The sequence below is a fragment of the Ochotona curzoniae genome, unplaced genomic scaffold (assembly GCF_017591425.1).
Source record: "Ochotona curzoniae isolate NIBS_2020 unplaced genomic scaffold, NIBS_Ocur_1.0 contig_2723, whole genome shotgun sequence".
In the NCBI taxonomy this organism is placed as follows: Eukaryota; Metazoa; Chordata; class Mammalia; order Lagomorpha; family Ochotonidae; genus Ochotona; species Ochotona curzoniae.
This window is the reverse complement of record NW_024465573.1, coordinates 24,234,163-24,248,122: the sequence shown is the minus strand read 5'-3', so window position 1 is coordinate 24,248,122 and position 13,960 is coordinate 24,234,163. Positions and strand designations below refer to the sequence as shown.

The 13,960-nt window shown below is 57.0% G+C and overlaps 1 protein-coding gene across 1 annotated transcript in view; it reads left to right on the top strand.

Moving 5' to 3' along the window:
* Positions 1–13,960, top strand: part of LOC121154143 (FXYD domain-containing ion transport regulator 6-like) — a 40,757-nt gene that overhangs the window by 21,631 nt on the left and 5,166 nt on the right. The window contains exons 2-7 of the mRNA XM_040977013.1: positions 1,460–1,525; positions 2,112–2,150; positions 2,275–2,349; positions 2,729–2,765; positions 3,819–3,853; positions 11,519–11,533. Of these exons, the coding sequence (XP_040832947.1) occupies positions 1,465–1,525; positions 2,112–2,150; positions 2,275–2,349; positions 2,729–2,765; positions 3,819–3,853; positions 11,519–11,533 (262 nt within the window). The 5' untranslated portion in view covers positions 1,460–1,464. The remainder of the gene's footprint in view (positions 1–1,459; positions 1,526–2,111; positions 2,151–2,274; positions 2,350–2,728; positions 2,766–3,818; positions 3,854–11,518; positions 11,534–13,960) is intronic.

Here is a 13,960-nt window from a genome sequence, read left to right as displayed (position 1 = left end):
TCTGGGAAGGAGACCACCAGCATGCCACTTGTTCATGGGTGTTAGAAAGTCAGAGTTACAGAGAGAGGGGAGACACAGAGAGATCTTCGAAATGCTGGCTCACTCACCAGGAGGCCACAGCAGGCAGCACCAGCCAGGCTGGAGCCAGGAGCTTCATCTGGGTCTCCCATATGGACCATCCTCCACTGCTTTTCCAGACCACTATCAGGCAGCTGGATCAGAAGTGGAGCAGCCAGCCATGTCATAAAATGACACCCATTTGGAATGCAGGTGTTGCAGGGAGCAGCTTTCTGCACTTATGCCACAAGCTTTCCCGACATACATCCACATAGGACACAAACTGTCAACTTTAGAAAACGTATAAGTATGAAGTCAGCATAGGAGGTAAATTACTGCCCTTTGACAAAGCCTCAGTCTGATTCCATGGGCACCGTAGGAAGCCCTGGATGCAGTTATTCTGACCCCTGCTGGCTGAGAGATGAAGTGCAACTGGGGCTGCTTGCTCAGGGAGCATCCTAGGAGGTGGCCGCTGGACATGTGGTGCCTCTGCCAGTCTCACCCTATGTGAAAGGGAGCGTACAGACATGAGCTTTCTGGATATGTGTTCCTTTGGCTTCTATGACTCTTGACCTCCATCCTTTAAGCCCAAGAGTGGTGTGTGGTTCTACTGAAATTTAACCCTGAGTGAGACCAACTAACCCTGCCTTCTGCACACCCCAGAGACCAGGACTCCAGGAGTCCCTGAGCAGCGCTAGCATCTTCTAGGGCAGGAGGGCCAGGGAGTGGATTCTCATGCTGAATCTGTCTATGCAGACTCCTGGGAGGAGTGCGGGTGCACCTGTGAGAGCTGGCTTGAGCATGCAGAAGGGCCACTTGGGGCACATGTGGCATGTAGAGGTTCCCATGGAGCATCCAGTTGGCAGCATGGTCCCTGCCCATCCAGCAGGCTGGGCCAGGGGCCTGTGGTTTAATCTGATCTCCAAAGGAATCTCTCATGAGCAGGGGTGGTGCTGGTGGTTTGGTGCCAGCCCAAAGACTCCTCATCAGAATGAACTGGAACTGGCCCCGGGAAGAGTTAGTCTGGACTGAGATTATCCCCAACATCCTTCTGATTCTAGCGCTTAGGTCCTAGAGGCTGTGTGGTAGGGAGATGAGAGAGGGGTTTAAGACCTTGGCTCTGTACCTGCACTGGGATGAGACCACAGGCCTCTGGGAGTGTGTAGCCCTTGGCTGCGGCATGCGGTGATCCCGCAGCCTGCCAGCCCAGGGTCCTGTTCCCTGTGTACTAGCTACACGGGTGCAGAGCTTTCTGTAGGCAACTGGATCACATCAGATCTCCTGCCCAGGGTGTTTGAACTCAGGCCCACCAGGAGAATTCAGGGTAGAACACTCAGGAAGGCTGATGGCTGGGTTGAAGCCTCCTCCCGAAGGTGTTGTGTGTTCCTCTCTCTATCCACAGACACCATGGAGGTGGTGCTCATCTTCCTGTGTGGCCTGCTGGCCCCACATCTGGTTCTGGCCAGTGGTAAGTGCCTTCCGTTCCCCTGTCCCCAACCCTGCTCCCAGGACCTGACAGAAAGAGGTAGGGGTTCAGGTTCTTCCTGTCTTAAGTTGACAGAGAAAGTCCTGGAAGGAGGCAGCTGTTCACAGATCCCACATGCCCACTTTTCCCCACAGGGGCCCAGCAGGGGTTGCTTTGGGACCTGTTAGGCCCTCCTGCCCTTTCGGCTTTGAGTCTTGGGGGGATCAGGATTGCATACCTGAGTCTAGTCCATATCATATAGGATGGTGTTTATGGTATTAATTCCTAACTTGGTCCCAGTGTCCCCATCTGTCCCCAGAGGTTGTAGCACCTTCCTCTTTGAGATGATGCTGGAATACGAATGAGCCATCAATGTACCTGTGCCGTGGGCAGTGACCTTGCCAGGCCTTGGAGCACCTGCCTGCCCTTGGCCTTCAGGTTGAGCCGCATCTGTGGGCAGGTCTGCCCCCTCCCTGCGTCTTCAGGGGGGAGTCTCAGTGGGGACTGAGATGAGCAAGGCCAGAGCAGAGAGCTGGGAGCCAGGGCATGGCGCCAGCTCCCTCCTGACCACGTCTGCTTGTGTTCACAGCAGCTGAGAAGGAGAAGGAGAAGGACCCTTTCCACTACGGTGAGTGGTGACAGTGACCCTGGGGGCTGCCGGTGGCTGGCTCTGTCCTGGGGGAGGGAGGCAAATGTGCTGGCGTGGCCTTTGCCCAGCTCCATCATTCACCCTCTCCCCATGCCTTCCACAGACTACCAGACCCTGAGGATTGGGGGATTGGTGTTCGCTGTCGTCCTTTTCTCTGTGGGGATCCTGCTTATCCTAAGTGAGTATGTGTCCCCCTGTCCATCAAGGCTGCCAGTAAGCAGGGAGGAGGGACACCGCATGCAAGCCCAGCCCCCTCCGTACAGTGCTGGGCACTTAATCAGTGCTTAGTATGACAGGAAGGCAGGAACAGGAGCAGTGAAAACATGCTGGGAGGAGAAGTGGCAGAGTGGCTGTCCTGGGGCTGGAGCCATGATGGGAGGTGGGAAACAAGTGCCTGGAGAGTGGCTACACATGGGTGTGCATGCAACACACTACACAGATCCCATAGGGATGTCCACCTGCATGGCCCCAGGACAGCCCCTGCCATGGCCAGGCTGGGAGCATGGACTCCAGTGCCTGTTGTGAGCCTCACCTTGGATGCCTTCTTTGCCTCGCAGGTCGCAGGTGCAAGTGTGGTTTCAGTCAGAAGCCCAGGTAAGGATGGTGTGGCCATGAACATGGGGCGGGGGCAGCCCTTGATCTCTGGTCTTAGAAAGGGCATGTGTGTGTGTGAGCGTGCACACACATGCACACACATGCTGGGGGTGTGGAACAGAGGAGAGGTTGGAATCTCGGGGGCTGCCACATCCCTCTCTTGCGGATGTCTGTGAGGGGAGGAGGGAGGGTAAGAATGTGCCAGAACCTTCTCTGGGGGTCCTTGGCACAGTTGGGCTGGGGAGAAGGGATGACGAAGGCACTATGTCCCCTTCTGATGTCCAGCTCCTATCAGCAGCATCTGAGATGCTGTCCTCACTTGCCCCACTATCTTGAAGTTTTCCTAAGGTACTCTTGGCCTCCCTTTCTATCCCCCCAACACACAAAGGTCTCACCCCATTGACCCACCTATGAGTGCCCTGTGCCTCTGTCCCATTCGGTCCAGGTTTCTCTCTGCATCCCCAATGGAGAATACTGGGGGCAGCTTGGAGCCCCTGGAGCCACATGCTAGTGGCCCTGGCCAGCAGGGGGCGTGGGGAGCTGTGGGTTTGCACTGGACATGCCACCTCTTTTTCCTGCAGGGGCCCCGGGGATGAGGAAGCGCAGGCGGAGACCCTCATCACTGCCAATGGTAACTATTCCTGACCTCCCTCCTGGGTGAAAGACTGGGGGCAGCAGGGGTCCTTCTGGGGGTGAGGGAGCAACTGAGGCCCAGTCCTAGGGCCTCCTTTGAACTGGCCAGTGGTGCCCCATCGTGCCAGGTGTGGGCTACCTAGGGCCTATGCAGCACCTGTCACCACAACCACGCAGGCCACTGTTGCCGGGCCACGGGAGGGAGGACTTGGAACACACAGGTTTCCAGCCCAGGGGTTCAACAAGGCTAGGGAGCTTGCCCTGAGCTCCTGTATGCAGCCAGCAGTGGAGTGAGGATGCGATTGAGACCTCGCTGGTTGTGTTTAGCTGTCGGGGATTGGGACGGCTGCAGGGCTGAGGGCTACGCTCACTGCAGTGCCTGCTCCTTTTTTTTTTTTTTTTTTTTTTTTTCCTTTGCAGCCACCGAGCCCCAGAAGGCAGAGAACTGAGGTGCAGCCCCCAGGCAGGGAGGTGAGCTGCCGTCTGCATCACCATCGTGGTACACATGGGCTGGGTGGAGGATAGGGGGGACTAGCCTCTGCAGCCTTTATTGTGCACCTGCTCTGAGGGACCTTTGGGAGTGAGGGACAGTGAGGCAAACCAAGGGCAGGGACACTGAGTCAGTGTTCACCTAGCCCGAGGTCAGCTCAGCCAGGCCCCTTCCCAGCCTCCTCGTGAGTGTGGCCAGGCAGGGAACTACAGCAGTTGGTGAGATGCTGCCGGCGTCCCGACAGCCTGGATGACTCTGTCATGAATCAGCAAGGACCTTCTGGAAAGCCACTTTAAAAAAAATTCATGAAATTTCCAAGCCTTCACAGAACTGGGGCCCGGGTTAATGACATCCTCTACCATACCAGTGTTCCAGTGCTGGGGCGAGGGGTCCTGATTTGAGGATTCATTTACATGGTGCACCTGTAGGGAGCACCAGAGTCACTGCACCAAAGCGATGCCCTTCCCAGGCTCCCACCTAGCCTGCCAAAAGAAGCAGCAGGTGGGACCACGGGGGTCAGGCCTGTGCTGTGGATGCAGAAACCGAGATCAGAGAGCATAGTCATGCAGACATAGGCAACAGGCTGGACTCTGACATTGGATGCCACTTCCATGACGACTGCTGTCCTGCTGGTACCCGCTCTCAGAAACTCAATGAACCCTGCAGGGGGAGTGGGAGGAGCTGCTCCCCCATCAGCTGGCTTCCATACGTGTGAGGAGTGATGGCACACAGCTTCATGCTCAGTCATCTGGGACATCAGATGGAGGACACACAGGCCGTCCCTGTGATTCTGAGACCTCAGGGTGCCTGAGTAGCACTTGAACCCTTTTCCAAGGGCCTCTGCATCCTGACCGTCTGCAGGTGGGCAGAGCAGGGTTCAAGAGATCCATTGTCTCGGCAGAGTTCCCCAAGGTGAATAGTGGATTCAGCTTGAGAGGATTGTGGGTCGTAGTCTAGCAGCTGGATGCCATCTGGTAGCTTGCTGTCTTATCTGCTGGTCTCTCCCAGAATCCTTCTCTCTCAGAAGGACTGGGGGCATTGCTGAGGGTGTCCCCAGTGTGACCGTGTCCTTGTCATTGCCACCGTGAGTGAGCCTTAGGCTCTCCCCTCCCTTCTCTGCATCCCAGGCCTGTCCTTCTTGCTTAGCTGTGGACTTGGGGCTTGGAAAGGCCCTTGATCCACAGGCCCTGGAGGCACCCAGCTGTGTCCTAACTGCGGTCCTCTTGCTCTCAGCCTCTGCCACCTGCAGGTGGCTGCCCGGACCTTGATGTGGATGCTCCAGAGAAACAACCAATTGGGTAGCAGACCATCCCCCCAGGAGAAGCTGAGAAATCGTGTGTGCCCCGCTCCCTGCCCACTCTCACATCTGCATAACGATGCTGCCTCCACCGGCCTCCTGACCTGTCCTCTCCTGTGACGTGTCCGTGTGTCTGTGTGTGTTTGCTCACCGTGGTCTCGTAGCTGCTTGTTTGTGGATGACGCTGTGTTTGTGAACTGTGCACACACTCACTTCCCTGGGGCAAGAGCTGGGCCATGGTACCATCAGTTCCTCTGCAGCTCCCAGTACCCTTCGCTCTTCCCAATCTCTCCCCTGCCCCCCCCCAGTACAGCCCTCATCTTAATTCAGGGCTGAGAGGGGTGAGGCCAGAGCTGGAGCACGGGCAGGAGGCTCCCAGCTGTCACGGATGCAAGGAAGGCTTGGCCTCACTGTCACTCTTCCTGATCCTCTGCTCCCTCTGGAGCCCCTCATTCCTGTACCCCACTCCGCCACCAGGTCTGTGATGAAGGACACTCAGAGGTCACAGGTGCCAGGGGAGGAGTATATGGGCCTGGCATAGCCTTAGGCAGCCCCTGCTCTTACACGGTCATCTGCCTCTGGTTGGGGGCAGGGGGCACTCTCCTGCCTGGAACAGCACCCAGGGCTTCCGTCCTGCTCCCCTCGCCAGTAACACACCCTGCATGTCTTCTCAGCAATAATCCTGTGTGCCCGTCCCCCTGCTACCCCATCCATCCTGCCACCCAGGTCTCCCTGTGCAACCCGGCTCATCTGGGCTCATGTTCCCTGTCCCTTATGCTGGGGCGCAGGCAAGAGATGTTGAGGATGCCATGGGGAGCAGAGGCAGTGGGTCAGGGTGGCCTTGGTTGCTCTGGCTGCATCCTGTTCGCCAGATGGTGGTAACAACCCCTGCATCCCTTCTCTGCCTAGCTGTGGTTGGAGCAGTGAGCGGTGAGCGAGGCCTGGGCCCCGGCACCCTGCTGCACAGGGCTCAGCTGCAGGGTAAAGGTCAGGAGAGTGGAAGTTCACAGTGGCTCCCACCATTCCTATCCCAGCATCCTCTGGAAACCACCACACAGGGCTATTGTACCCAGGGCTGCTCTTCCCCGTCTTGTGATCTCTCGCGATAACATCAGACATGGGAATAAAATATCACTTGTTTCCTAATGGTTCTGGGATGCTTTGCTTTCTGGTCAAAAGCTTGTTCGAGTGTCAGGATGAACTGTGGAACTTAAAGGGCCAAGCATGGTCCATTCTGGGCTAGAGGAGGAAGTGGAGTCTGGAGAGGGAGCCGAGCAGGTGCGTGTTTGTCCCTGTAGCTTGTGCAGACCCCCTCCCTCACTCCACCGACCTCTTTTCCGTCCCTATTTGCCCTTCCCACAGCTCTCCTGGTACCTCCCCAGTCACCTCTGTGGACAGGTGTACTCTGCGTCTTATAAAAGGGTATCACAGTGGCTGAGTGAGGGTTCAACAACCAGGAATAAAGGAACTGGCTGTTTTTGCTCAGGTCTAAGGCTTCAGGCAAAGGCTTGCTGAAGAAGGATGTGGTGGGTTATATGGGTTATGGTCAAAGTCAGACACTCCCTCCCCGGGAAAGCCTTCCTGGACCTAGAGCAATGAGTCCCTGTTGTCTTCTGGTCATACTTGGTCCCTGGCCTGGTCTTTGGAGTCACCAACAACATCTTCCCAAGAATGTTACTAAGAAATACATTGTATCATTTGTTTCTTATTTGAGAAGCCAAGGGACTGAGAGGAGGAGAGAAAGAAGGGGAAAGAGTTTCCATTGACTGGTTTATTCCGCCAGGACCCTCAATGGCCAGGGCTGGGCCAGGTCCAAACCCGGAGCTGGGAACTCAGCTTCACTTGGACCATTCACTGATACTTGGAACCAAAGCCAGGGACCAAACCCGGGTACTCTGGGTGTAAGGCACTCATGGCCTGACATTCCTCTCCCAACACACACCTCTTAATTTGGTTTAATGTGTGTGTGCGTAACACACGGGGCCCAAGCCCATCCATTTTCCCTGGCTGCCTTGGGACCTGCCTGGTGTCTTCTGCACGCCCACTCTCGCTTCTGTCCTGTCTCTGAGCCCTTGGCAAAGACTGAAATTTATAGCTGAGAGCAAGCACAACGTGTCAGCTCAGGACCCATGTGAGTTTAAAAACCTGTCTCTGGCCAGGGGCTGGCATGGGGCGTAGCAGGTAAATTGCAGCTCGTGACATCTGCATCTAATATTAGAGTGCCTGGTTCAAGTTCTGGCTGCTCCACTTCCGATGCAGCTTCACGCTAATGCGCCTGGGAGACAGTATTTAAGGCAGGTCCCTTAGATACTTAAGTCCCTGCCACCCTCGTGGGAATAAATCTGGGCTGTCTGGGCTGTTGGCTTTGACCTAGTTCAGCCCTGGCTATTGCAGACAGTTGGACAGTGAACCAGCAGGTGGGAGATCACTCTCTCCATCTGACCTTCTTTATTTCAAATAAAAATATTTGATTTGAATCCTGTGGTCACATGTAGACGTGACACATGAGCTGGTGACTGGTGCTCACGGGACCTGAGTGCGTCAGTGGACTGACAGGCTTGGCAGAGGCTCTGGGGGCATGACTGGACTGCAGGTTGCAAGCACACGGAAGTCTGTGGGTGCCTCTCCTAGATGTGACTGGAGCCAGACGGTAAGCCTGGCACGGTGCATTGGGCAGCTCTGGCCCTTGGGGTGATGATGTGACTGCCAGGACACACTCTGCCATCTCATCGCATACATGCAAAACCTTACACAGATTGTGATTTACTACTGATGGGCCAGACCCCACAGCTGGGGACCATCTCTCTCCACTGCCCTGGGGCGTACCATGCAGCCAGCCTATCATCTTCCTTCTGGGGTGGCTGGTGTCCCGAAGGAGGGCAGGGTGGTCCCAAGGCCCAGGTGACCCAACACAGGGCACAGCTGTTCTGACGAAGGGAAGGGTGGTCCCATGGCCCAGGTGACCCTACATAGGGCACTGACCAGCAAGACATGCTCCAGGCAGGCTCCTGGGCAGGAAACAGATAATATGATAGTGAAGTCACTATGGCCTGACATGGCTATGGAAAAGAGCCAGCCTGCCTTCTGACCCCCAGCCCCACCAAAAGTGCTGTGGCCCAGCTCCCTATAGGAAATCTATAGGTTACAGATTAGAACTTGGACAATGGTTCTGGGAAGAGAGTCAGAGTCTGAGCACCGGCAGCCAGGAGCTGTGAGGGTGAGGAGGATTTCAAGCCAAAGTTCATGCCAAGGTCGCCGTCACCGTCCCCCTCCCCTGTCCTCCCCGGGACTTAAGACGCATGGATTGGCTGGGCAGAGCCAGGGTAGGAAGGCTCACCATTTCTGTCTGATTCACCCCATCTTGTCCCTGGCTGTGCCACCCTGCTCTAGGTCCGCATCAAGAGAAAGAGATCAGGTGTGTTAGCCTGAGCTGGGGTGTGGGATACAGGGTGGGGGTGGGGCTTTGGTAATACCTGTCTCCAGGCCACAGGAGCCCCGCCCCCCTTGCCATTAGTGTGATTCATGGCTGTCACAGCCAAGCTGCAGGGGGCAGAATGAGCCAGCTCAAGCCACCTGTTTGTTGATTCTGCAGGGTCAGCCCCAGCCCCGTGGCTGGTTACACAATAATGGGGCACCTGCCCAGGCAGTGATGGCAGAGCAAGTGAGGCTGTGATCAGATGTCCCAAAGGACTAGGGATGGGGGTGCGCACGTGGTGGAGGGGGCCCTGCAGGGCTGTGAGAGCAGGTTTCTGCTCTGAGCCTCCTTACCTTGCTTCTCAGGTTAGGAGAGCCTGGGCAGGTCCCACCTGTCCACCCTTTTCTTCAGGTGGGCTGGGCCTCCTGCCACACAAACCTCAGTCTCCCCAGTGGCAAGGGGAAGGCCCCTTCTTCTCCCTGCAGGCTCAGAGGGGGCAGCCTGGCCACTTGTGCCTGGACTACCCCTGGTGCCCAAGCCTCTGTTTTTGTGCATGGCATGACCTCATCTTGGGAGCAGAGTTGCCCTCCTTCTGTGGGTCTGGGTGCAATTCCTGGCTTCTTGTTCCTAAAAATCTGCCTGACGGAGTTTTGGATACAGCAAGACAGAACTCAGGTGTAGCCAGAGCAGTGGCTGTCGGGAGTAGAGCCAGGTGCCACACTCACAGAATTTAGCAGACGACGTAGTCTGAGGCCTCATGGAGGCCAGAGAGAGCTTGGCGAGCTGCAAAGGACATGAATGGTTTTGCCAAACCACCTGTAAACCACTGGAGCCACATCAGAGAGGAGTAAGGGGTGGACTGCTCCTGGAGGGCTTCCTGGAGGTAGCGAACCTTGAGCTACTGATCAGAAATGAGGAGGTGTGTGGGTACCAGCAGAGGAACAGTCTCTACCTCTTCCAGCCCAGCCTGGGAGTTCTGAAAGAAGGCAAGAACGTATTCCTTCCCCAGGGACCATGAGAGAAGTGGGTGGGTGAAATGGGTTCGTCCTTGTCATCAGCTTGTGACCTTGACACTTGAATGGAGTACATTCCCCCTTGGCAGTTCCCAGGACCTCCATGCCCTGCACTCAGGCTGCCTGGAAGCCAGCACCAAAGAATGGATCCCCTGGGTCCACCCCCTCTCAGTCCTGCCTTATAAGACCCCACCTGACATCTGGAGCCGCAGCAGCAGTGGGAGCCAGTGCTCCTGGGGATCCAAGACCTGTGGTTGGCACGGATGGGGTCCTGGAGGAGCTGCCACCTTCCCCACACCATGCCCACAGGGCCAGACACTGAAGGCTGGTTCTGAGCGCCATCTGGGAGTTTCTGACTTCTGCCGGGTTGAAGCCCCGTTCAGCTGCCAGCCAGAAGGAGCTGATTTGATGCCTGGAGTTCAAGACCATGGACTCTGACATACAGCCCCAAAGAGGACTGGGGTGGGTTTGGGAAACTCCATCCTGGGATGCTGGGGTACAACTTCTGCTCTGTGAGAGCTAAAGGGGCGAGGGTGTCCCACCCAGCCCATCAACCACTTTAGCAACTCAGTAGGTCCCATCATGGCTTGCTGTCCTGAGCTTTTAGAACTGGGGACAAATGGAGGGCGGCTCTCCCTATCCCAGCAATCCAGCAGTGACCACCTCAGCCTGCTGCCAGAAAGCTGGCCTGGGGACACCTTGGCAGGGCGGCCAAGGGCACTGTCCTTTGGGATGGCCACTGACATGGAGGGATGACACAGGGCCCCAAGGCTTGGCAGGGGCAGAAGACAGCTGATACCTTCTCTATACAGACAAGGGGTCTTGGGTCAGAGGGTATTTCCTGGCCCTCCCCCAGCCTTTCTGGAACAGCATAGAGGGATTCTCACTGCTGCCCAGCTCCACGTGGCAGGGAAGACGAAGAACAGGATCCCGAGCCAGGGGTATACCAGGAGGGGAATGTGTCACTTGGCTCTGTCCAGGGAGGAAAGAGTGGTGGTGGTGGCACAGGCCAAGGGTCCTGGAGGGTTCTGGCAGGTCCTAGGGGTCCCAGAGGCAAGACCCTGTCTGGAGCCTGCCATCAAGAGAGCCCCTGCAGAAGCTTGAGCCAAGAGCAGAGATGCTTGCCGGAGTTCCCCTCCCCCACCCTGGGGGGGTTGCAGTGGGGGCTGGTTCAGGCCGAGGGGAACAAAGCTGCCACTCATGAAGACCTCGGTGAGCGAGAGCCATCGTTGACGCGGTTCCTGCAGCAAGCCTGCAAGGTAGGTGTGAGCATCTGTGCGGCAGACAGAAGGAGAGGCACACTGCGGGGGGCGGGGCACAAGTCCGACTCAGGTCAAAGCAGCTTCTTCCATCCAGGAGGTCTAGCCCTCCCCAGGAGGAGAAATTTGGGAGCTGTCCCCAGGAAACATGGTGGCCACAAGAGGATGGGGCCGAGGCCTCTTGGAAAGGATAGGGCTGGGAATGGAGCCCGGGCAAAGGCGAAAGAATCTGGGCTTGCTGGCCACCTGCTGCCCCTCCCAGAGACCAACCGCAAGTCAGTGCCAGGGGCAGGGCAGGACAGAGGCCAGCATGAGAGGTCAGCCTTGGGCCCCAGTAGCTACTACTAAACAGAACTGGGGTCCTCAATGTCTGCCTCAGGTGCTGCCACCTTTCAGACACTCTTGCCCTCTTGGAGCTTAAAATGTAGTTGGGTTGCAGACAGACGAGAGAAGGACAGTCTCAAAGCTATTGGGGAGTGTTGAGAGCTGCAGAGCAGACGGCCTCAAGAGGGGCTTGGCTGTGGTGCTTCCTGTGGAGCATTCAAGACAATGGGCATCAACTGGGTCCTGAGGCAGGAATGTGCCCTGTAGGGTCCCAGAGACCAGCGAGGCTGCCATGGAAGCATGGGGTGGGGGGTCCCGAGAGGTCACCAGAGGCCGGGTGCAAAAGGTCTTGCAGGTGGTAAAAGGACCTCGGCTCCTCCTTGGAGCCTTTGGAGTGCTTTGAGCAGGAGTCTGACCCATCTGGTCATGACCCTGAGTCTGACCCTGTGTCCTCCAGGGTCTCAGGTCAGGGTGGAGACACTGTCCTTCACAGTGTGAAGGCTGTGTGTGTGTGATTGTGAGAATATGTATATAGGAGAAAGTTTGTGTGCACGAGCGTGTGTGAGAGTGCATGTGTGTATGTGTAAGAGGTATGCATCTACTTGTGAGTGTGTATGAGAAAGTGTAAGTGTGTGTATGGACTGTGCATGTGAGCGTGTATGTGTGAATATGTGAGTAGTGTGTATCTATGTGAACGCATACGAGAAAGTGAGAGTATGTGTGACACGTGTGAGTGTGTATAGGCGGAAGTGCTTTGTGTATATCTGAGTATGTGAGTGTGTATCTGATTGCATGTGAGTGTGTATGTGTTTGTGCAAGTCTGTGGCCGGGGAGTCCGGCTGAGCTCATCACCTGCCTGGACCCCTAATCACGCGCCTGGGCCAGGTCACCTTTAAAGTCCCTCCCTGCCCTGGGGTTTGTGCACCTGTCAAAGTGCCTGGCTTGGGAATTTCCGCTCTGTGGCTCTGAGCCGTCTCAGCAGGCAGCTTTCCACCACGAACATGTGACAGGGGCCACCATGCAGGCTGGCCCCTGCCTGCCTCTCCAGGCAGTGGGGGAAAGCATAGGAATCAGGGCTGTGGGCTCAGGCCTCAGCCCACCCAGGCAGCCCCCTCTGGAACTGCAGACATCTATTTTCAGCATTTTTAAAGCTCCCTGAAGGAAGACATGGCTACAGAGGGACAGAAAGGGGGACTTGTCAGAAAGACTAGGGCCTGAGGCCAGAGCCAGCATCCCTCTCAATGCTACTGCTCAGTGGCCATGTCAGGGAGACCCTGAGGGAGATCTCAGATCCCAGACCTGCTGCACAACATGACACTTGACCTTGCTTGGGCTGGTCACAGGCCTCAGTGACCCAGGAGCAAAGCCTGCTGTGCCACTCTGAGGCTGGCCCCAGCCTCCTTCCCTGCTCTGGGGTGGGGAAACAGGCTGTCTCCCGGCCATTCCCCAACCAGGCTGGGAGACAGCAGCACCCCCTCCAGGCCTGCTGAGACTGCGTGCATCTCCGTCTCAGTCCTCTGAGCTACAGCAGCAGCAGTGGGTCTGACATCACAGCCTGTGCAAGTCTCAGCTGGAGGCTAGCCCCAGTTCCAGTGCTTCAGTTGCTCCCCGTCCCTCCGGAACTTCAGGCCCCAAGGGCAGGCTCCCCAAAACCAGTCGCACCCGCAGAGGCTGCCACCACTCTTCCCAGTCTCAGCGGACCCCTGGCTACAGAAGGTGGCACATCAGGGCACAGGACGAAGGGACCTGCAGGATGTCTGCTCCCTGAGTAAAGGCTCAAGGAGCCCCACCCCCCAGATGCCCTTGACCATCTCCCTCAACTGCCAGATCTTGGCAGGGGGTGGGGGTGCTGGAGGAAAGAAGGGACTCTGATTTCGCTGACTCCAGCCCTGACCAGTGTGCTCCTGGCTCCTGGCAACTGTTTTGTGCACCTTGGCTGCCTGCAGGGTACTGGCTGCCACTGTGAGCCCCTGACAGCTGTAGAGCCAAAGTGAGGGCTTATTAGAGCTGCACCCCCTTCCTTGGATGCAGGTGGAGGTCAGCCACCCTCCCCCTCCCTCTAGGCAACTCTCACGTGGCTCCCTTGCCCCAACCCATCCCAGCAGCGGGCGGGCGGGCGGGCACGAGTGAGGGCTTCCTTCCTGCCCCTCCCCTCAGCCTCCTGGCTCTGGGCTCAGCCAAGGTGTGCAGACAGGCCGTGCCATTCTGCGCATCCAGGCCCTGAGTGACAGACACCTCTCTCACACCCTAAGACACTGCCAGCAGCTCCTGCCATGGACAAGTGGTACCTGGGTGAGTCCCCCGAGGCCTGCCCCACCTGCCTTCTCAGCCACTGGCCCAGGTGTGTTCCTTCCTCCCCCCACCCCAACTTTCCAGTGCGCCCAGCAGAGAAGCAGCAGGGGCTCTCGGGGCATGCAGCTCTGAGCACAGGCCCCCGACTGTCTCGTCTGCCATCTGTCTGTCTCTCTGGGCAGCCTGGCACCTGCAGGAACTCTGAAGGCAGACCCTGGCTGCAGGTCTGGCTCAGCCATTTGACCTCTCTATGAAGGAGGGATTTTGTTTCCCATGAAGTGGGGGCCCCTTGCTTCGCAGAGCTGAGGGCATAACGAAAGACTCTACTTGCTGCAGCACCGGGCACATGATGGTACATGATCCAGCTGCCAGCCAGCTGTGAACCATTCATCACCTAGCTCTCCATCATCTATTGGCTATCTACCTATGGAACGTCTGTATTGATCACATAGCTAGCATCTTTTTCTTAGCT